Below are 22921 nucleotides of genomic sequence, written 5' to 3' on the forward strand. Positions count from 1 at the left end.
GCTTCCCCTCACCAGGGGGAAGCTCTGTCAGGGAGTTTAGGTTTGGCCAAATACTCCTTTTATTCATTTTTCATTGTTTACCTAAAGGGAAATTAAAATTTCATGTGAAAATCTGCATGATTTTCTGAAAAACTGTGGAAATGGCTGAGGTAAATAGCTCTGGGCTATGAAAAACAGCACTGCTAAGACACATTGGCACAATATGAGTACAAGTTCCGTGGCACAGTGCAGACTTATTTTTTAGCACTGAGATAATGATTTTCTCTTTCAAAGAGGACAAAATTCTCCAGGGACTTGCAACAGTTCCTTCCGGAGAAGAAAATTGTCCCCTGAGGAGAATTCTGACAAAGGTCTCAGCTGATGGGAAATCCAAGCACACTTATTGTGCTTTATTGCATGTCAAGGATCTGACGTCAGTGCTGCTCTAAATCTGCATCCTTTGATCAGTTTTCATGGAATCTAAAGAAAAACATTTACGTAATTTCTCAGTTCCATGTGGAATTTTAACAGGGACTATTGAGGTCGCCTGACTAAATTCCTGCCTGTTTCTGTTACTGATTTTGCTCTAATATTTCTCAATATTTTGTGTCTTTAGTTTGTGCCAGAAGAGCTCCTGCTGACCAAATTCCAGTGAAAATCTGATGAAAAACAGAAATAGAGGCTTAGTTTCGGATTGAAATTATAATTGTGAATATGCCCTGATTTTCCAGGAAGTATCTCTTTGTGGTTAATGCACTGAAGCCCACATCTTCGTGCTCAATTTTTGTTGGCTCGCATGATTGCTCAGTGCTTTGGCTGTTCCATATATTCATGGACCACTGAGTTTTTTTTCCCTCATGCCCTGGCTCTTGTGCCAGTTTAGATATTGACTTCTTTGAAGATTGGCTCTGTGACAGTGTGTTTGTGCAGAGCTCTTGCGCATAGATCTTTTTGACACTGAATTTTTCTGACGCTGAATTTTGGCTACCTGTGTATTACAGGACTGCATTCTTCACTGCCCACTGGCTTTAAGGAACTCCAGAAACCTTTGTGATGGATGGAGAGGGAAATATTGGATTCTCTGAGACAGAAACACTTTTATTACTACTTCTTGTTTGTTTGTTCCAGAGTGGTGATATGGTCTTTGGGAGGAAAAAGGGAGTAAACCAAGTTAAAAAAAAATTGCATTCTCACTAATCACAAGGAATCAAAACTGCTCACAAAACTAAGCACAGATAACCACAAACAAAACAGTTTCTTCAAAAGCCACAGGACACTAAAGGTAAGAGTGTCCTCACAGACTCCGAAATGAACAGGATTACTTAGCCTTCCAGCTCCCTGTTCTGCTATTTTCCATTCCCACATGAAGTTTTTGAGTACGTCTTAAACATATTGAACCCTTTTACCATGTGCTAAACCTTCTTGTAGAGTCAGTAAAATGTTGTAATGCCCTGGGAAATGCTGGGGAGTTGGACATGAATAATTTTTAAGAGAAACATTTGTAGATCATTCCAGTGTTCCCAAATAAGGAGTAAGGACCAAAGCTGTAACAACTTTCGAACAAAACCTTATGACTTCTTTATGTTATGTGGACAAGCTGTGTCCTTCAACTTCTTCATCGCCTGGGAAAGTGATGAAGGGCATTGATTAGATTTATTACAGGAGGAAGCTGAGAAGTAAATCACAAGTTCTCTCAAATGGCACATTTTTTGGTATTGTCTGGGGTGGCAGCTGGGAGCTAGACTTTCAGAGTACCCAGTATCAGCAAGGCATCAACCTGATGGAAAGCTTTCACCATGCTCAGCTTCTCTTCAGCTTCTGTCCTCTGATGCAGCATTAGTGACAGGAGGCATGTCAAGCTGCCTGGTCTAGATCTCTCTGTTGTATTTCTGAGGTTTCTATCCCAGGTAGAATCTGACATTTAGTACATAAATGGATACAGTGTTTATCACTATGTAGGCAGGCATCTGTTATTTCTGCTGTACTTGGGCATGACGAGGGCCCAGAAGCTTCCAGGAGATAGACCTATGTTAAGAAGATTTGTCCTCCTCTTCAATCTAGTGTTCTTCCTGCTCCAGAATCTGGGATAAAATTAGAAGAGGTACTGTATACATACTATATACTGTATATCTCTTGCTAATGGTTAAAGCAAGAGTAGGAAAACTGTTCTTTATTTCAGTCCTGCTTCCTGTTCAAACAACATTTTTGCCGTCATATGTTTTTCTGTCCACTCACTGACCCTTCTAAAGGTCAATTGGAAATGAATTTTAAAGATATTGAGTTTTCTGTAAATTTGTTGTGAATCAAAAACTGCATAAGGGGAACAATCCAAATGAGATTACCACTTTGCCCCATCTGAAGGAAAAATAGACAGACTATGTGTCTCATTTGGAAGTAACCACATGGTCAGTCAGCACATATATGTTAGTTCACTTATCACCATACATACATGTAGCTCCTGCCTAACTTCTGCCCATGCTGTTTTTACCCTTAGAGATCTAAAAGGGAGTAAGAAGAATGGTACAGCTGTTGAGGTAATGGAAGTTTCAGGTAAAAGATGCATGCACAAAAAATAAGTCCTCCAGCTCACTGACCAGCCTCTTCCTCATGGACAGCTATGATAATTTTTTTCCCCCCAATTATTAAGGATTTTTTTTTCCACACTAATTAGTTTAAGGACTTTTTTTTTTTCCCCAACTAGAAAGTTCCCCATGGGTTATATTATTTCTTTGGAACCACACTCATGAATTTGCTAAATATTGTTGAGGTTGAAATCTCAGTCCACTAGAATACAGCCTCAGAGAAGTTATTCAGCCAGTGCATTACTGTCATTTTGAATTGTTAGATCAACAAGAACACTGCTTTGTTGTGCATTTTCTGTGTGGGCTCTGTTCACATGGTGCTTGAGTTACTTCCTCCTTCCCAATGGTCTACAGGTTTAATGAATATTTAAGGGCTCTAAACCTGGGCATTTTCATCTTCATTCCTTCATCCCTTTTAGGCTAGGCAAATCCAGACCTTCCGTCTGCAACTCTTTTGCTGTGGTCATATCCCATCCCTCTCTTGTTCAATCTGGCCCTGTACCTTCCTGTTCAAACACCCTCCCCTTTCCATCATCACACTCACAGCTACTTGTACATTCCTTAACAATATTGCTACTATAACCATATCATCACTACAGGAAAAGGGCATTAGGAGACCCCCCTACGGTCACTGAGTCAAGTGATTTCAGGATATATGTCATAGCATCCCTTTAAGCATTCCCATTTACACTTCTGTTGATTTGGTTTTTTTTCCCTACTATGAAATGCTAAATTCTTAGAAATAAATGTTGTCCTATACCAGCATCCGCTGGAGGCACTGCAGATGTCAGTATAGAAGTAGGTGGCTTCCAAGAGATCCTACTCTAGCTTGTGTTGGTCTTTTTATGCTATCACAACTATGTGCATAAAGAAAGAGATTTATGCTTGTCTATCTCCATTTATATCTCTTCAGAGTTGTTTCAAAATATATTGTGATTTTTCAGTTAGGATTGAGGAGAAATGGCATCTGTGGCAAAGGAGGTCAAAAGAGGGTACAGAAATAGCCAATGCACCCCTCTTCTACCATGTCAAAATATGTTTGCAGCAAAGAAAGGTATCTACGCCCAGGGAAGTGTGGAAACATGTATTTTTACACGTTGAAAACCTACCTCCTAGGACTTGTGCCTTTGGTAAGGGTTCTAAAAAAGCTGAACAGAGGTGATTGGTTGGAGTTTAGTTCCTTGAAATGGATCAGATTTATCAGCCTGTATAATCTCCACCAGGTTACAAGAAGAGTCAGTCCAAACTGGAGGTCACTGAAGCAAAAAATGTTCAACACCATATGTACAATGGAAGGGTGCTTTGGAGATGTTGCCATCAGTGATGCTTTAACTTACAGAAGATGGTTTCCTGTGTTGCACTCTGGATATTGCAGCTGCTTAGCAGGCAGGGATCATGAGAATAGGCATCCCTATTAACACTTGGCTACATCTTTATATTTTATTTTATTTTTTTTTTTTATTTATTGAGTACCTACTTCACAGCTGGGGCAGCAGAGGCAGGACCACAGTGGTACTGTGGTTCAATCTCTTTAAAATGAAAGAGAAAGGAAGAAAAGGACTTCATGACAGAGCAAGCTACTGAACTGAAGAAATGCTATGCTCAGTTTGTGGAAGTGCCCTAATCAATACAAGTTTGAGACCTCTTTCCACCCATCATTTAAATGTGACTAACAAAAAAAAAAGGTATAATAGAAAAGATCCTGAAACATGAGCACATTACTGTGCACACAGTAGCCACTGAAGTTCCATCCTCACTCATACTTCATATCTCTGCACACTAGAAACCACTGGTCAGTGTCTAGTGTATCAGAGAGCAAACCCCTTTGCACATGAAGTCCCAGAGCAAGAGAGAGGCCAAAGACCAGGGCTTACATATGGGTGAGAGCCAGGCTTTGGTGCAGGGAGTGTGAACGTACTGCTCAGGGTGTGACACTTAGCAAGCTAGACTGTACTAACACTTCAGCAACAGGTAATGACCTAAAAGTGCTTCTGTGACAGCTGAATGACTTCCAACGAGGCAGTGAATTCCTGGATTCCTAATAGTCTTCTGATAAATGCTTTATTAGCCTGGTTTGTTGTAATGATATCGAGGAATCAAACAAAACAGGGGATCCTAACAGTACTCAGGGATTAATAGCAACCTCCTACCCTGATGAGACTGTAATTGTCACAGATGAGGCAGGTACAGCACTAAAACATCAGAGGAAACAATGATACAATATTTTGTTTTTCAATGCCCTGCAAGAGGTGTGCTCTGTTCACTTCCTTATGGCACTCAATCCACAGAAGAAGAATAAAAAAAGGGATGGAGAGGTCCTGCTGTCAGTATTGCTTCTATGCAGCTGTAGGAAATTACACTGGGTAGGGAAGGTGAGATGTAGACACAAAGCTAGAGCTTATCAGACAAGCGTTTGCCTACTGAATTGGGGGAGGGGGAAGGGGATGGGCAAATGCAGTTCAGAAACAGAGCAGGAGCAACCAAGAAAAAAGCTGAGAAAGCATCTGGATGATGTCAGAGGGGAGAACATAGGAAGAAATTGTTTGCTCTGCCTTAGTAATATGTGAACATTTGTTAGTGAAGAATAACAACACAATTAATAGATTTTGGGATTGCCCTCTGGGAGGTATAAATCTTTGGATCATTTTGCCCAACTACTTATGTGAAAAATGTCTCTTGGTGGTTCCTCCTTTGAGCCCAGTGCTCGCTGAGATAGAACACTTCTCCCAGAGAGTTGTCACAGAGGTGGCCTCTGCTCCCTGCATTGAAAACTGTCTCCAAAACCTTGAATGGCTGACAACACCTGCTTTATTTCTACAGTCAACCTTCTTGAAAGACCTAGAACCTGACAGTGTTCAAATGCCCATGAATGAGAACATATGTAAGATATTACGATATTGAGATATTAAGATATTAAGGTAAAATATTAGTGTCACAAGCTAATGAATTGTCCATGCAGCACAGGTGCAGAAAAAGCACTATTCAAAACCACACTTTGCAAGCTAAATTATTCCTCATCACTCCGAACCTGCAAAGCAGCTTCATGTCCCAGCTTTTAGAGTTTTGTCCTTTACTTGCCTGATCAATTAAAGCATCTCCCGTTCTCAGAAGTCTTCCCTCTGTGAGCTTTACCAAGTCCTCACCTTAACTTGGCTAATGCACAAACCTAGCCAAGGTTTGACTACAGAACTGTCAGTAAGGTGGTGGGATTTGACTGAGCTTTCCATGATTCCATTATAGTGGATTTCCTTCCGCTGGCATAATGTTATTAGCATTGGGTGTCCCAACCAGTGGAAGCACTTTGTGAATACAAGCTAGGAGTGAGCTCTAGCAGAGCTGGTTGCTTCCTAATAACTGTCTGCTGGAACAAGCAAGTAAGTAGCAGAGTAGACATAAAATTCAATCCTGCTGAGGCCCCAGCCAACTGTTTTCAGGGAAGGCAAAATGAAGAAACATATGAGGTAGCCCTGAAATAGTGTCTCATTCCCTACAGTGCTCCAGACCAGCAAGAAAGGTAACTTGGCCTCTAAGTGCAAACTCATTTGCCCTAGTGGTAGTTAGCAAAGAGTTGGCAGACTGTGAAGTGCTACACGCAGGCAGGAGCTTCTCAGCAAATGGTCGTGAGTATCCACAGTGGGAAAGGGTTTGTCACAGTCCCACTGTAGGTGAACACACGCGTTGTCAAAGCCCCACAAACACTTCAGATATGTCTCTCAGCAGTGAATTCCATAGCCTCTGTAAGGGAAAATCAGCCATTCAGACCTAAGCCTGACTCCAAAAGTTAGGATCCATCATTAGGCTTGCAAATAGCGCCAGGACAGATGCCTACAGCCAGAGCTGTAGGACACACAGGACCCCCAAATGGGTCCTGATGTTGTAGGTTTTTTACAGCCATTACCATGCAGCTTTTACCACATCAAGCTCCAGTGGTGAGGTGCATCTGTGTGCCAGAAACCTTCATAATGGGCAGATTTTGTACATCCCCGCAAGCTGCTTGCCCTCTTTTTCCTTAGCCACCTCACCTGAAGAAAAGAGACCAGATTTTTTTTTTCTGAGTCTGTGTGTTCTTGGAGAGTAAAAGCACATGTAAAGGGACTAAATCAGCCTCTTCTTCCACACTTGGAGGTCAAGGGAAGAGTGAAAGCCTGTCGGTATGTACCGTATATTTGAGACTGGCATTTTGACACCTCTTTTGGCCAGTTTATGTTAGATTAAATTAAGTACCTCCTGAAGTAGCAAAGATTTGCAAACATTTTGTTCCACTCCCAGCTGGCATCCTTGTACTGAGGCAGTACCTCTGCTGGTCTCTCTGTATTCTCCATCTGGATGCCTCATCAGCCACTTGCCATGCCTCATTCTGAACTTCGCCTTTCTCTTCAGCCTTTCCCAAAGGCAGCACCTACTCCAGCAGGATCCTACCAACACAGTCCCTCCTGCCATGTGCTTACTGAAGAATTGGTGTTGCCTCCTGATTGAACCTGCTTCCCCTGGTCCCTTCCCCCCCATAACAAAACAGCTCTTCACCTTGAGTGTGAGAGTAAGGATCATCTTACAAAGCAAAATATTTTTTTGTGGTTTTAACTCTTTTTTTCCCCTTTGGAAAATAATGGCAAAATGGAAATTTACATGAAAAATCACTATGCTGAAACCCACATTTTCATCTAAAAATCATTTGTGAGAAGAATTTATATCTATCTTAAGCTTAAAGAAGCCTCACAGACATGCCTTATGGTCTCTACTTACAACTATAATTTCTTCTGCTTTTGAGGGCAAAATGACTGCCAGCCTCCCAAACACTCATGTGGTTCAATTCTTTTGTTTTCTCATCTCTCTGCTCAAGACTCCCTGACTACAGTTAGCTCTGGAATAAGGCTTCTGCTGGAAATCCTTAAATATTTTCTTTTCATCCCTCCAAACTTGCCATGGGCAGCTTTGTCTACTTCGGGTATCTTCTCTACGCAGTCAGCTCATTCTTAGGTCTCTTTCTTCCAGACAGACCTCTTCCCTTCTGCCCATATTTTAACAACTTGTATAAATGATAAATTACTTTCTTTTTCTGAGCTGCAGCATTGCCTCTCTGTTATACAGTGTGAAGGGCATCTTTTTTTCCCACTTTTTATCTTTTTTTTCTTCTCTCTATGCTTACACAACAATGTAACTGCTGGGAGATCAGCAGCATTTCTGTTTTGATCAAATCATTCATCCAGTCACTCAGACTTGTTCATGCCGGATTGAACACACATAAAGGAGACTCCCTGTCCGAGCTGCTCTCTGGGAGGCTGGATGTCACTAAATAACCTGTGGTGCCTTCCACCCCAGTGCAGTTAAACAGGACCCTCAGTTTCCCAGACCCTTTGCTTACAGATTCTTTTTAGGCATTCCTGTTGCAAGGACACGTGTACTGAACACCTGAGGAGTGAACATGCCTTAACCTCTATAGTTTGTTTTTAAATTATGTGATTTAGAGTAACACTGTTGCAGAGAAGTTGGCCTGTAACAGCACCTGATGGTGAGGGTTTTTTTTTTTACTTCTCCACCAGGATACTGGCACAGGAATGACTGCACACACGCACACACACACACACACAAAAGGTAGAAAAATTGATTTTGTGAGCTGACTTGTCTGTCAGGATAGAACTTAGCATGCTCAGTTGTTCCTGTCAGATGGCAATAATGAATCTACTTGCCTTAGATTTATTCACTCCAAATACTGTCAAGCAATTCTGTCACTTGATGCTGTGTTTATTTCAGTGTTCAGATGTATGTTAAAACCATACAGAATCCATTTTCATGGTCTGCAGAATTAGCCCTCAGCAAAGAAACTGAAGTTGTTTCACTTCTGCAAACTCTGACAGACTCACTCAGGTGAGCACCAGGCAATAGTTAAAGCAGCTGCTTTAGTACGATGAGAGTTCTTAACGAGTGGGTGAAGGGCTGAGTTAATTGCTTCCCCTGCTCCACAACGGCCGTCCTGTGTCTTTGCCTTCCCTCTCTCTTCTACACTCTTATACATTTCCCCAGAGGCACGGGTGCGGGTGACTGAAAATGTGAAGTCACCTGACAGGACGCTGCCTGACTCCCTTCGCTCTGTGCAGCACAAGCTCTCCTTGCCGAGTGGTAGTGAAAGCAACTCTGCAGGGCTTTGCTCTGCTCAGCAGGCTGCAAAACTGAAACCCATCTTTCTACCACCTACTTACCGTCCAGGGGGGTCGTACGTCTTCTTGCCTTCTGTGTCTTTCCCCAAACCTCTGTTCTCAAAAGGAAACTCTACTCTGCTGCTAGCAATGCATCCTGAGAGGTGGCTATGTTCGTGCTACCCCACTTTCTGTGTGTGGGCATTCGTGTTCACATCCTTGATTAAAGGTAGGCTCTCTTTGATACTAGTCTCTGAAGTATTTGCTAGTCACTGTCTCTGCTCCTGTTTTCCTAAATGAATTAAATGTAAAGCCTCTACCATATATTTCTAACCTGAAATCTGTAACACTGCAGCAGTACTTTAAGAGAGCAAAGCAATACCTGTTTTCTCACATAAAACTCTTCATTTTTGTTTGATGACTAACTGAAGAAATGTTTCTAGCAAACAATAAAAATGGAATAGCATTCTATTAATTTCATTTGGTGCTTGAATTTGCAAGTGCTTAAATTATGCAGGCTAAAGATGCTCACATTCAGTACTCACACCTTCGAAAGTGAGAACTTGATATATTGTTGTTCACCATTGTTTGTAGTCTATGTTTAAGTATGCTTAAACATTTCCATGTACAAATCTCACTGATATTTAGCAGGATTTTTGCTTCTAAGGCACTATATCTTTTTTGAAAGCGTCACTTCTGTTGATGACCAAGATGTGTATGAAACACAGTTGCTTGTGTTAGCAAGGTATAAGGTATTGTCTTAAAGCAGCACCAGTGGGATGAGAATCTGTAACTGAAGTTTGAAAATGAAAGTCCTAAATACTTGTCTGGTTTTGTTATTTTATTTTAAAGCATGCGTCTGTTAAGAAGGCCAGTAGGAAAATTTCAAATGAAACATGATTTTAGACTCACTGGCTTTAGTCATGAGACTTTGCTAAGAAACTCATGTTCCCATAGTAGTGCACTACTAGTCACAGAGCAGTGAGTGGTGATGATGAAATCTGAAAAGAAATTTTGATTTCCTTTTTGAATGGCACAACACATGATGTGCAAACATCCAAACTTTACAGACATTCATGTATCTATTCATGATGCTAAAAGGATGAAATGAAACATTAAGTGACGGAATTTTTACTACAATTTTCTTTCCATACATGTAAGTCACCAGTAACCAGCATTTCTGCTTGTAATTATGATAATCCCCTTATGTCACCTTAGATGCAAAATTACTCTTTTTTTTTTTTCAAAAAGCGGGGGGAAAGGCAGCCTAAGCATGAAAGCAGTGCAGTATACTTAGACCAAGTGTCTCTCTGTAGGATCCTGTAAGACATCTGGGCATCCACAGGCCCTTGTGTTTACTGAAGAATATGTAAATTGAAAATTTATGTTCTGTGCTGTACCAGAGACCATGCTACCTGACACAAACCCATTCTATGTTTAATATTTGCAATCATAAAGCCTTATCATGATTGCTTTCTTGATACATTCTAGTGCAGCCTGGAACTAATGCAAAAAATTTATGAACATGATTCTGAAAAACTAAATTTTCCTCAGTTGTATCGGTAACATCTTTGGGATCATCAAAGAGCTTTGATAACAAAGCTGTGCACAGTATAAGAGGGAAGTTATAAATCTTGTAAAGTATTTTGAGTGGAAGTGCTGAATTATAGTAGTGCATTGTATTAGCAAAGTTATTCAAGAAAATTATTCTTTTGAGGTGAGGTTTCCAGAGCCAACATGATCGAATATTTTCCTTTTTAAAACAAAGTCTGCAGCGTTTAGAACTGTCAAAATAGCTATTTCAGGTCTGGACTGTATGTAACAGGTTAAGAACATTCTTCTTAACTCTGCAGTGAGTCAGCTTAGTGCCTGACACGCACCTTGTTCCTGCTAAGCCACCTGGTCTATTCTTTATTGACTGGAGGTTACAGCTATGATCTGCTCGTTCCCAAAGAACAGCTCTGCATTACAAAGATGCATGCTATTCTGTAAGAAATTTTAATATTTCCACTTTTTTTTTGTTCATAGAACTTAATAAATGAACTTCCTTCAGGATAAAAATTGTGCTATCTAAAGAGTTGAAATAGGAAACATGAGGATGAAATGTAGCCATAGTGTTTAAGACTAGGAGGCATCATTATAATCACCTAACCAGAATCCCTCACATTTGATAGAGTAGTGGAGGCCTCAACTGAGTAAGTAGCTATGTTTTTCATGAACTCTCTGTCTTGCCATAAAGACTCCCAAAGGTTAAATCTACCACACTGTTACTTCTTCTACTTCACGCTTCATTCTACTTCGGTCTGATACCAGGGTGAGCCAAGCGGAGGCCCACAGTCTGGTGGCTTGATACATGGTCACAAGCACAGGATCCAGAAATACAGCCCAGACTTGGATAACAGTATATTATCCAGCACCTTCTTTCCCTTTTTCTTATCTCTGGCATAGCTATTCTTTGTGTTTACTAACACAGATACCACAGCCTGCGAATCAGAGGAACGGTTATTTCACAAACTCTTCTCCCAGTACAACCAGTTCATCAGGCCGGTGGAAAATGTGTCTGATCCCGTCAGAGTGTATTTTGAGTTGGCCATAACCCAGCTTACAAACGTGGTAAGACTCACTACGGAATACTGCTGAGATTTGGGGACGGTTGTAAACACACATGAATCGCTGACGCGGGAGATGTGATTGTGATGGCTGCACGCACCCTAACTGGCATTTCGTGTGGGCCTAAGTGTACGTGCTGAGACCTTTGCTGTTATTTCAGTTAGCAGAGTTGCTCCTGTTGCTCAAACAAGCGGTTTGAATGCAGCAGATTCACTTGTTTACTCTGTAGCACCAAACCCCTTCACACCAGGTAGCAGCTTCCAGAGCCCAGAGCAGCAGTACTGAATGTTCAAGCCCACTCTCCACAGGGATAGACCACTTCAGGGACACCTGGTATGTCTGGGTTGCCTGTAGCATGTGACCAGCTCTCCTGTGGGTCTACTGTCATTTCCCTGTGGTCCTGAGGGGTAAGATCTTTTTTGCACGCCTTTTTTTCAGTCTGTTTGTTTTAACATGACATAAGAGAAGTGCAGCCTGCAGAGTGGTGGGGAGATGAGTGTTGCATGTTTTGGGATGCACTGTGCACAAAGGTGAGTGTGTCTGGGGTGGCAAACCCTCTGGGCAGGACAGGGGGTCTCTCGAAGGAGCAAAGCCTGGCCTCAGCCCTTGCTCAGATCTCTCTGTGAAGCGAATTATCTGCAGAACAAAGGCAGAGTTTTGATTCTGAAGCACCTGATTGAGTCCATAATGAAATGACAGGCAAGCAGCAACATTCAACAAGAGCCGGGGAGAGAAGTTATCTGAGAGGATAAAGGCAGGCATTGTAAGTCCTCGTGGCGAAGAGTGTCACCTTTTGGAGTTCCTCTGTGGAAGTATTTTGTTTCATTGTTACAGGTAGCTTGGCAGGTTTCCACAATTCTATGTCACCTTGCAGCCCCTGGCACCTAGTGCTGCCTTTGAAGAAAAAAATGAGCATTATAAATAAGTCAGGTGGATTTTTTCAGGATAGAGTCATGATTTTTACAATAATTTAGATGTTTTGACCCACAGACAGTAGCCCTACTGGCCTTTCAAAATTATTTTTGTGCTTAAACTTTAGCATTAAATGTAGAACTACCTTAATATTTACATTAGTATGAAATGTTGAATCTACATTTTCCACCTTTGTATGGTAAATATCTTAATTTCTTTTGAGTTCACATGCTTAAAAACTAAAAACTACCCAAAGAAATATTCTTGCAGATATTTTCTTTGTGAATGTCAGCCTGCATTCATACATATATGTAATACGTGTATTTCTGAATACTTTTAGGCTGAAGGCTCATTAGAACAGGATCCAAAACTTTATATTTGTGTTTCTTGCATCACCTTCCTGATTCTTCACTGATTGGCAATAGCAATAACTGACTGTAAAAAGGAAGTCTCTGTACAGAGTGACCTAGTTTAGTGCTGTTTGAATGCGTCTGCTCTAGAGGTTTGTATAGAAATTCAAGAACACTGTGATACAGTTGCCATTTTCTTGAATCTTGACCAGTTCTGTATGGTGTAATCAAAGCTTTTTAAACACTGAAACCAACAAAATGCACAACATTGTTCTTCCGGTGCTGTTTTCAGAGTAATTCTAAGTTTTGTGCTCTTCAGGTTCTCAGCCACTGGCAAGAGTGCAGCTCTTTGTATGTCTGATATTTATGGACCATGATTTTTCAATAGAGCTTTAAAAATTTTTCAGTAGAGCTGCACATGACTGCGCCCAATATGTAAGTCCCTGAAAAGTATCCAGAAAAAAATCTGGTTTCAGTAAATGTGGATCTCTGGTTTCCATTTTTATGGAGTGAGTTTTTGGCCTGTGTTTCTTTCTAGGATGAAGTCAACCAGATTATGGAAACAAATTTGTGGCTTAGACATGTAAGTGACTGTGTTGCATTTCTCGTGCATTTTGCATTGATATGATCAAATGTATGTTACCTTGTGAGTTACAACTACAGAATAAGTTCTTGTTTTGTAACAAGGATTTTAAAGGATGAAAAAGGAGAAGCCCCATTAACCATAACTCAAAATATAATTTCTTCATTCTTGTCTCCTTTCCTGTGTAGCATATTCTCCTCCAGCTTTGTGGTCAAGTGTTGTGGGTTTTGTTTGTTTGTTTGTTTTTTGGTTTGGTTTGTTTTTGGGGGGGTTGTTTGTTGGTTTGTTGTTTTGTTTGCTTGTTTGTTTGTTTGTTGTGGTTTTTTATTATTTCTTTTTCCTAGTAAATCTAGCTGGATGCACCCATTAAAGAGTGATTAAACATGCAGCTCTGCATTCCTAGTTAATCTCCACCAAGACATTTATTAGCAAAAGGAATGTACCTCCATTTTTCCTGGCAGTTTTTTTCATTTTTACATGGATATAAAATCCTTAGAGGACCAAAACTACTGAGAAAATATAGTACGCTTGCACCAATTTTCTCCAGGCACTGATTGTGATCCACACAAACTTTTCTGCAAAAGATGCTGCACTTATGATAGGCTGAGAGACAATGGAGCATGGCCCCATGATAGTGCACTAGGCCACAATGCAGAGGGCTGTTTCAGCATCCCTCACTGCCCTGGCTTGATATTTCACTGCTCTTGTGAAAGCAGTAAGTCCCCTGGCAGCAGCTGCCTGTTAGTGTGCACGTGTACCTCCCTTCTCCTTAGGATGCTGGTCTCCTTTGATGCTCTGCTCCTCTAACCTGTGGAGTGCAGCAGCAGGGTCCATATCTCCTCTTTGTAGTGGGGAGGTAACCTTTCACAGGCAAGGGTCTTACTGATGTAGGAAGACAGAGGAGAGCATGCCAGCGATGGAGAACAATTGACGTACCATCTCCTCACAGAGAACCGAGTAGCAAATCAATGTGAGCAGTGTTTCACGTATGTCCAGTGTTTCTCCAGGTCGTGGCCTTGTTGTCTTTCAGATCACTGACCCCTCCCCCATGTGCTGCACTTTACATCTTTATCATAGCCTGTCATTTATAGGAGGATCTGAGAAGCAGATATTTGCTGATAATTCAAGGGTTTAAAAATCTTCGTCCACTCTTCTTTCAGATTTGGAATGACTACAAATTGCGATGGGATCCCAGCCAATATGATGGCATTGAATTTGTTCGTGTACCAGCAGATAAAATTTGGAAACCAGACATCGTCTTGTACAATAAGTATGATGATTCATTTTACCCATTTTATTGATTCATTTTACCCTCTCCCTCAAAAGTGTCCTCTTGCAGCCTCCATGACAGACGTTTTACTTTCATGGTAATTTTCTTTGCCTCATTGGTCTTTTTTAGTGCTGTGGGAGATTTTCAAGTTGAAGTAAAGACCAAAGCCCTCCTTCGCTATGATGGAATGATCACCTGGACCCCACCAGCTATTTTTAAAAGCTCCTGTCCTATGGATATTACTTTTTCCCATTTGATCATCAGAATTGTTCGCTCAAATTTGGCTCATGGACCTATGACAAAGCCAAAATTGATCTTCTGATCATTGGATCCAAAGTAGATATGAATGACTTTTGGGAAAATAGTGAATGGGAAATAGTTGATGCTTCTGGCTACAAACATGATATCAAATATAACTGCTGTGAAGAGATCTACACAGACATAACATATTCCTTTTATATTCGAAGGTTGCCAATGTTTTACACCATAAATCTGATCATTCCCTGTCTTTTCATCTCATTCCTGACTGTGTTAGTTTTTTATCTGCCATCTGACTGTGGTGAGAAAGTGACCCTTTGCATCTCTGTGCTCCTTTCTTTGACTGTATTTTTACTGGTGATCACAGAAACAATCCCATCCACCTCTTTAGTAATTCCCTAGTAGGTGAATATTTACTGTTCACTATGATATTTGTGACTCTGTCAATTGTCATTACAGTGTTTGTCCTGAATATACATACAGGACTCCAACCACACACACAATGCCCGAATGGGTAAAATCATCTTTCTTAACCTGCTCCCCAAAGTCCTGTTGATGCAGAGGCCACTAGAACAGCAGAAAAAAAATCACTCCAAAAAACCCAAGAAAGTATCGGACAGTAAGTCAGGCAAGTCAAAGCACAGCAAACACAAAGATACCAAACTGCAGAGGGAGCAGCAGCGATGCAGTCACTGTGACAAGGCAACTGAACTCGCTACCACCACGAGAGGACTGAGCCATCAATCACCAAAATGGATGGTGGAGCAGGTGGAGTACTCCCCAGAGGTGAAGGATGTCATCAGCAACGTCCAGTTCATCGCAGAGAACATGAGGTCTCAAAATGAAACCAAAGAGGTAAGGGAAGTAACCCTCCCTCTGGGGATTGTTTTGATTGTAGTGAAATCAGTGGTGATAACAAGGGTTGAGTGCCTGTGGATAAAGAGCAGGGGGGGAAGGTCAGCAGGGCAGATGTCCTGGTAGAAGTCTGTTGCAGACCACCTAGCCAGGATGAACAGGCAGATGATGCATTCTACAGGAGGCTGGAAGAAGTATCGCAGCGACTAACCCTCGTATTCATGGGGGACTTCAGCTTGCCAGATGTCTGCTGGAAGTACAACACAGCAGAGAAGAATCAGTCTAGGAGGTTCCTGTAGTGTGTGGAAGATAACTTCCTGACACAGTCCACAAAGGGAGGTGCCCCATTGGGCTCTCTGTTTGCAATAGGGAAGGACTGGTGGGAGATGTGGTGGTTGGAGACTGCTTTGGGCACAGTGACTGTGGAATGATAGTTTTCAATTTTGGATGAAGTTAGGAGGAGTGCAAGCAGAACTGTCACCTGGGACTTCCGGTGGGCAGACTTTGACCTGTTTAGGAGACTGATTGACAGAATCCCTTGGGAGTCAGACCTGAAGGTCTCAGCAGTCCAAGAAAGCTGGATATGCTTTAAGAAGGAAATCTTAAAGGTGCAGGAACAGTAAGACAAGCTGCTGGGGAAAAAGACCATCCTGACTAAATGGAGAACTTAGGCTGGAACTCAGGGAAAAACAGAGAGTGTTTCACCTCTGGAAGGAGAGGCAGGTGACTTGGAGTGACTACAAGGATGTTGTGAGGTTTATGTAGGGAGAAAATTAGAAGAGCTGAAGCTGAACTGAAACTTAGTTCAGCCACTGTGGTTAAAGACAACAAAAAAGTTTCTAAAAGTACACTGGCAGCAAAAGGAGGGCTAAGGAGTGTCTCCATCCTTTGCTGGATGCAGAGGGTAGCACAGTGTCAGAGAATGAGGAAAATGTTCAGGTACTTAATGCCTTCTTTGCCTCAGTCTTTAATACCAAAATCAGTCATCCACAGGATACCAAGCTCCCAGAGCTGGCAGTTAGTGATGGGGACCTGAATGAAACGCCCATAATCCAGGAGGAAATTGTTAGTGACCTCCTATGCCAGTTAGACACCTGCAAGTCTATGGGTGATAGACTTGCTTCCAGATGGGAAGCACCTGAGAGTAATGAGGGAGCTGGCAAAAGTGCTTGCCAAGCCACTTTCCATTATTTACCAGCAGTTCTGGTCAACCAGAGAAGTCCCAGTTGACTGGAAATTAGTAAGTGTGATGCCCATCTACAAGAAGGCTCAGAAGGATGATCTGGGGAACCACAGGCCTGTCAGTCTGACATCAGTGCTGGGGAAGGTCATGGAGCAGACTATCCTGAGTGCCATCACACTGCACATGCAGGACAGCCAGGGTATCAAGACCAGCTAGCATGGATTCACAGAGGCAGATCCTACTTTACCAACCTGATCTCTTTCTTGTGACCCACTTAGTGGATGAGGGAAAGGCTGTGGGTGTTGTCTATCTAGACTTCAGCAAAGCATTTGACACCACCTCCCCCAACCTTCTCCTGGATAAACTGGCTGCTGGTGGCTTGGATGGACGGATTCTTTGCTGGTTGGATAGTTGGGTCCAGAGAGTGGTGGTGAATGGAGTTATATCCAGCTGGGTCACTGGTGCTGTTCCCCAGGGCTTGGTACTGTTTAATATCTTTATCAATGACCTGGAGGAGGGGATCAAGTGCACCCTCAGTCAGTTTGCAGGTGACACCAGGTTGGATGGGAGAGTAGATCTGCTGGAGGGTAGGATCTGCAGAGGGATCTGGACAGGCTGGATCAATGGGCCAAGACAACTGCATGAGGTTCAATAGAGTGAAGTGCTGGGTCCTGCACTTCGGTTGTAACCACCTCACACAGCCCTACAGGCTTAGGGAAGAGTGGCTGGAAAGTGGCCCAGCAGAAAAGGGGATGCTGGTTCTACAGCCAACTAAACATGAGTCAGCTACATGCCCAAGTGGCCAAGAAGGCCAGTGGCATCCTGGCCTGTATCAAGAATAGTGGAGCCAGCAGGACTAGGGTGGTGATTGTCCCACTGTACTCGGTACTGGTGAGGCTACGCCTTGTGTATTGTGTTCAGTTTTGGGTCCCTCACTTCAAAAAAGACATTGAGGTGCTGGAGTGTACCCAAAGAAGGGCAAGGAAGCTGATAAAGGGTCTGGAGCACAAATCCTATGACAAGCAGCTGAGGGAACTGGGGTTGTTTTGTCTGGAGAAGAGGAGGTTCGGGGGTCCTCACTGTTCTCTACCTGAAAGGAGGTTTTATTAAGGTGAGGGTCAGTCTCTTCTGCCATGTCTCAAGTGAAAGGATGAGAGGCAATGTCCTTAAATGGCACCAGGGTAGGTTCAGATTAGATATTAGAAAAAAAATTTCCATTGGAATTGAAATAAGTTGCCCAGAAGAGTGGTGAGTCACTGTCCCTGGAAGTGTTCTGAATGTGGCTTGGGGATATGGCTTGGGGCAATTATGGTGGTGCTGTTTTGACAGTTGGACTAAGATGTTCTTGAAGGTTTCTTGCAGCCTTGATGATTCTGTGTTTCTGTGATCCAGATAGGCATGGCACCGCAATTCTGGCAAGTGAAAACCTGATCTAGAAGAACAGCCCAGAGGAACTTGTATTGTTGGGTGTAGAAATGAAAATTTTTATGTCTGTGAATGGGCTGAAGTTTCCTACAGAAAGGGAGGAGATAGATGATCCATTGAGAATGGAACAAGAAAAGTATTCTCATCTGTTCCTCTTCTATCCCTAGAGGATAGTTTAGACAGCAAGACAGTTTTAGAATAAACACAAGACTCGACCTTCAAAGAAAAAGGGGAGGAGCATTAGCCTATTACACCCATAAGAAATGAACTTTTATCAGCAGTGGTTCAGAGTCAATCCCACCATAGAGCAGGGGATAAACCAGATGGGATTTTCCAGGGTCTCTTCCAGCCCTCTTTCCATAGATCCTCAAAAGCAACCCTCTTCCACTACTCAGGCCTCGTAAGCAGTGACGTCCCAACACCAAGTTTGCTATTTGCAAAGCAGGTTGCTTTTCTGTGTAAGTAATGGAACAAGTAAATTTGGAAACTGCTTTTAAAGGAATGAGGCCTGTCTAGCAACGCAGCAGTTGATCTAGAGAAGAACTACTCTCAGTCAGTGATAAATCTGGCAAAGATAATCCATCCAGAATGCTGTTGTCTGTACTTCATTGCAGTCTGATATGTTCCAGTTTTTTACAGTGATTTGAATAATTGTGGCTTCAACGATTCAGTATTTCAGCCATGATAAACATACATTGAAATAATAGCTGAGTTTTGGGGGAAGGCAACTGAATAAAAACAGATGAGATGAATAAAGACCAACTAAAAAGAAAAGAGAAGGGGGTTTAAAGGTGAGATTTGGCATTCAAACTACTGAATTTGCTTGTGTGAGGTTGTAAATCTTTCACCCTGATTGGGGTTACTGTCATAGAAAATTAACCACATTGGAATTTAGAGAATTCTGGGGCCATGTCCTCAGGTGTAATCACAAGCAACTAAAAGCAGCTGCAAGAAAGACTTTATGATATCCCCTCACATCCAAACCTCACAAGGCTCAGGAATGTTCTGACACTTCAAGGTATTTTTAAAAAGTTTAGAACCTAATGAAACATACATGTTTGATCTGTCATGAAATTTTTGCCTTTGAAATTTTTTACGTGCTCTTTGATGGCAAAATCAATTTCAAAACTAAATACTGCTGTATTTGTGCTGAAAACCACAAAAACTTTGTAAGGGAAACATTGAGATGTATATTTTCTATCAGAACATTTTGTTGAAATTCATGAAACTTCTGTGAAACTCAAAGATTACTTTTTCCCCTTCTTTTTTTTTTTTTTATGCCCTGAAGAAGTTTCATCCGAAAACGAAGTCTGTAACTTTGTGAATAAAGGGATACAGTGTGGTGGCTGAATTCATAGCATGAGTAGGTAGTACATGCCAGACCAATGCAAAAGAAAGGGATCTATTAACATAGAGGAAGATGGGAACTGAGCTGAACCTTGCTTAGTACCTATGCCCTGACTGTTCTGCTTAACCCAAACATTTCAGCCCTGCTTGCACTTTCCCATCAGGTGCATAAAACATGCCCATGTACTGTATTCAGCTGATTTCTCTGATGCACTGATAACATACTGTCTTCATTATTCAGCTCATGAAAAGTCTTCCTTTGCCTGTCTTGTTTATTTGCTTTCGTGAATCTCTCCTGCTACATGAAATTCTATTCTTAGTCTAGTGGGTGCATCAACAGCTCTGTATCTTGCCTTTAAAAGCACACAAGGGACGGGAAGCGGGATTTTTCATTTACCAAAACCCTCCTCTGGGGGAAAAAAAAGGATTTTTTTCTCAGGCAAGGACTGAGAAAATTTTTCTGGAGGCTGTTTCTGTTTCAGCAAGACATACAAGCAGTATGGGTGGTATCATGCACTTGTCCCACATAAATAAAAGTCCTTTAAAAAATTGTGTCAACATTTACAGCAGCTGGAGTTCTTTCTGCATTTTTTCATGTTAAGTACAGCAACAGCACCTTGGAGGAAAATGTAACGAAATTGGGAAAGCAAGTGAAAGATCCCTCAGCAGAGAGCTCTTAACCAGTTGCTTGTTTATATGAGTGAATGTTCATCTGATACTGTGGTTCTTGTATGTAGTACAAGTTAAAAGGTAGAGTTTAAAGGACAGCAAATTCACTGAATATGGTTCTAAGTTCTATCTCTCAGGCAAACACAATCCACTCTGTCCTGCTTAGAACAAGACACTGCAGTTTGCTCTGTCAGACTTGCTATAGTCCATGTGTCCATTTGTCCACTTTTCTGAAATCAACAGAGCCTGACTGGAGAGACAGTGCATCAAATCTGACCAGAATAGCAAACTCTTTTGTGCAGGCTGTCGGGATGAATCCCTTGACAGAGTCTAGTGATGTGCAGCTATGGTGGTTGTGCCTGCTGTTACATCACCCCACTCTGCACCCACCACAGGGCCAGGTCCTATTTGTTAGTGTCAGCATCATAGCCGGAGTTTGCCAACAGACTTGAACATTTAGAAGAATTCAGCGGACTAGGACCGTGTTGTACGTTCTCAGCCAAAAGTGGCAAAACACTTTTAGAAAATCAGCCCCTTCGGAAGAGACTTGAAAACTGCAGCAGTTGTAAGCATGACAAGCAACATTCCTGACTTGCATGTATGTTCTTCCTCGCATTCAAAAGCAGAAGGGACATTTCTACTGCGTGCTGTCAACTAGCAATTTGATGTAACACCACACGTAGTTTATCCTTTTCTTTCTTTATTCTCTTGCAGGTGGAAGATGACTGGAAATACGTAGCTATGGTGATAGACAGAGTATTTCTGTGGGTATTTATAATCATTTGTGTGTTTGGGACTGCAGGACTCTTTATCCAGCCACTGATAGCAGATAAATAACTTGATTTGCTGCTTTTTACCCACTTTGGGGTTTGTTTCATTTTTGGTTTGTAAATTTACCTTTTATTTCTCTCCTCTTACATAACCCACCTGCTCATCTCCTCCTCAGCACCCAGCCACAGAGGGTCCCAGATCAATAAAGCACGTTTATCTTTGTGTTTGAAATCAGACAGGTCTTAAACACTTAATCATATTTGAAGACAAACTGACTTAATATTAGAATGTGCTAACCATGTGAGGCGTACATGTTTGAAAACTACATGATTCCAAAATCTTGAAAAACTAGTTTATCTGCCCCTTAGCTTTGCATGTGACCAAAGTCCCCTCTGCTTCCTGATACTGAATACCAAGACCTTGACGAACTTCAGTAGGATTTCCAAGCCACAACTCTCTTGTCAGATTAACAATGGTCCTAGTTCCACAGGAGTTTCCTCTCTGAAAATTCTTGCTTGCTTGGGCTCAGATATAAGCCCAGTACGGAAGGGTTCATTCCTGAGTGGGTACTGATCACAGACAGAATTGGCTTGACAGAATCATACTGATCTGAGTTTTCCTGTTTTTAAAGCTGCAGGCCAACTTAGATTATTCACATCTCAGGAGGAAAAGGTTGAATATCATGAATCCTGTGTAAAGCTGAGCACCTTGGCTTGAACAGCTGTGCAGCAGTGTTCTGTTTGCTCGTTCCTCATGGGTCAGTGCTGTGTGTGCAAACCTGTAACTGCAGGGACACATCCTTTGGGGCTGAGGTTGCTGCTACATAACCAAATTCCCAATCCTAGTGTGCTTAATCCTGAAACACTTTGCAGATGTGACCCTGATGTGGTTTCTATAATACATGGATGGTTTACCCTTAGGTCCCTTGTCCATTTGTATTCCTGTTGGGTTTGTGCCCAAGGATTCTTCTTTAAAAGGCAGCACTCCAATTAAACCCAGTAGCTTCAAAAATACAAATCTCTTCTTTCTTTTAAGAGCACCTAACTTTAACTGTACAGTGTCAGTGCAGTGTTTTCTGTGTCTGCCATGTATCAGTTTCTGCTTTGAACATCACCAATCCGTGGAAAGTATGAATTGCTGTTACTGAAGTCACTGTCCTTTCACTCTTTTGTGATGCTCCATAATAAAGAGAACAGGATTGAATAAATGTATATCTTAGAGATAAAGGTGGAATGACAAGAATATAACTGTCTTAATCCAGCCAGTCATGACTGTCTAGAAGAAAACTATATTTTCTGTAATCTTCCTGAATGTTGCATAATTATGTAGTGACTGACAAACAGATATGTGAACAAGCATACCTTATTTTGTCAGCCTGTCAATTAAATATCACTCCTGAGACATACCTTCTTGAAGAATTTGTGTGTTTGTTTATTCAACTCTCTGTCTTTTTTAAACTCTCATCTATAAACACATTTATAGATGCTACTAGATGACATTTACTATGCAAACTCTTTAATCAGAAAGGAGATGAGGGAAAAGAAAGGAAATTTGAAGAGGAGAGCTGCAATCTGAGCCTGAAAGCCTCATTTCTACAAAAAGACATTTTCTGGAAGAAGACATCTGACTGCCAGCATTCACTGTTGCACTCTATGACCATCCAAACCACAAGAATATTGTGGTGGAAGCTGTATTGCACAGGTGTCTTAAGCATGACAGCTAATACCCCACAGTCAATAATCTGACTTCAGCAAAATCCCTGACTTTTTGTCAAAGCATTCCCAGTTGTACAGCTCCTCATCTCCAGTCAGGAAGCCTTTATGCCTCAGTACCAGCTCCCTCACTTTGTCATTTACAGAACTACTCATCTCTTTGTGCTCATCAGCCTGGTATCTTAAGTAATGTTCTGTCTCTTTCTGAGTGTACTATTTCCCCTTATATCTTCTGCCATTTTCAGCTGTGTTTGGCACGTTCAGGACTGGGAGCCTAATGT

General features: G+C 41.7%; 1 protein-coding gene across 1 annotated transcript; it reads left to right on the forward strand.

Moving 5' to 3' along the window:
• Positions 1-8748: 8748 nt before the first annotated feature.
• On the forward strand, positions 8749-22314 carry CHRNA6 (cholinergic receptor nicotinic alpha 6 subunit). Its single transcript, XM_032676497.1, is given in 10 exon segments — positions 8749-8924; positions 11169-11308; positions 13106-13150; positions 14311-14420; positions 14550-14659; positions 14662-15075; positions 15078-15155; positions 15158-15196; positions 15199-15533; positions 20872-22314. Coding segments are annotated over 10 exon segments (1473 nt in total). The 5' UTR covers positions 8749-8845; the 3' UTR covers positions 20995-22314.
• Positions 22315-22921: the final 607 nt, after the last annotated feature.

The sequence above is a fragment of the Chiroxiphia lanceolata genome, chromosome Z (genome assembly GCF_009829145.1).
Source record: "Chiroxiphia lanceolata isolate bChiLan1 chromosome Z, bChiLan1.pri, whole genome shotgun sequence".
Lineage (NCBI taxonomy): Eukaryota > Metazoa > Chordata > Aves > Passeriformes > Pipridae > Chiroxiphia > Chiroxiphia lanceolata.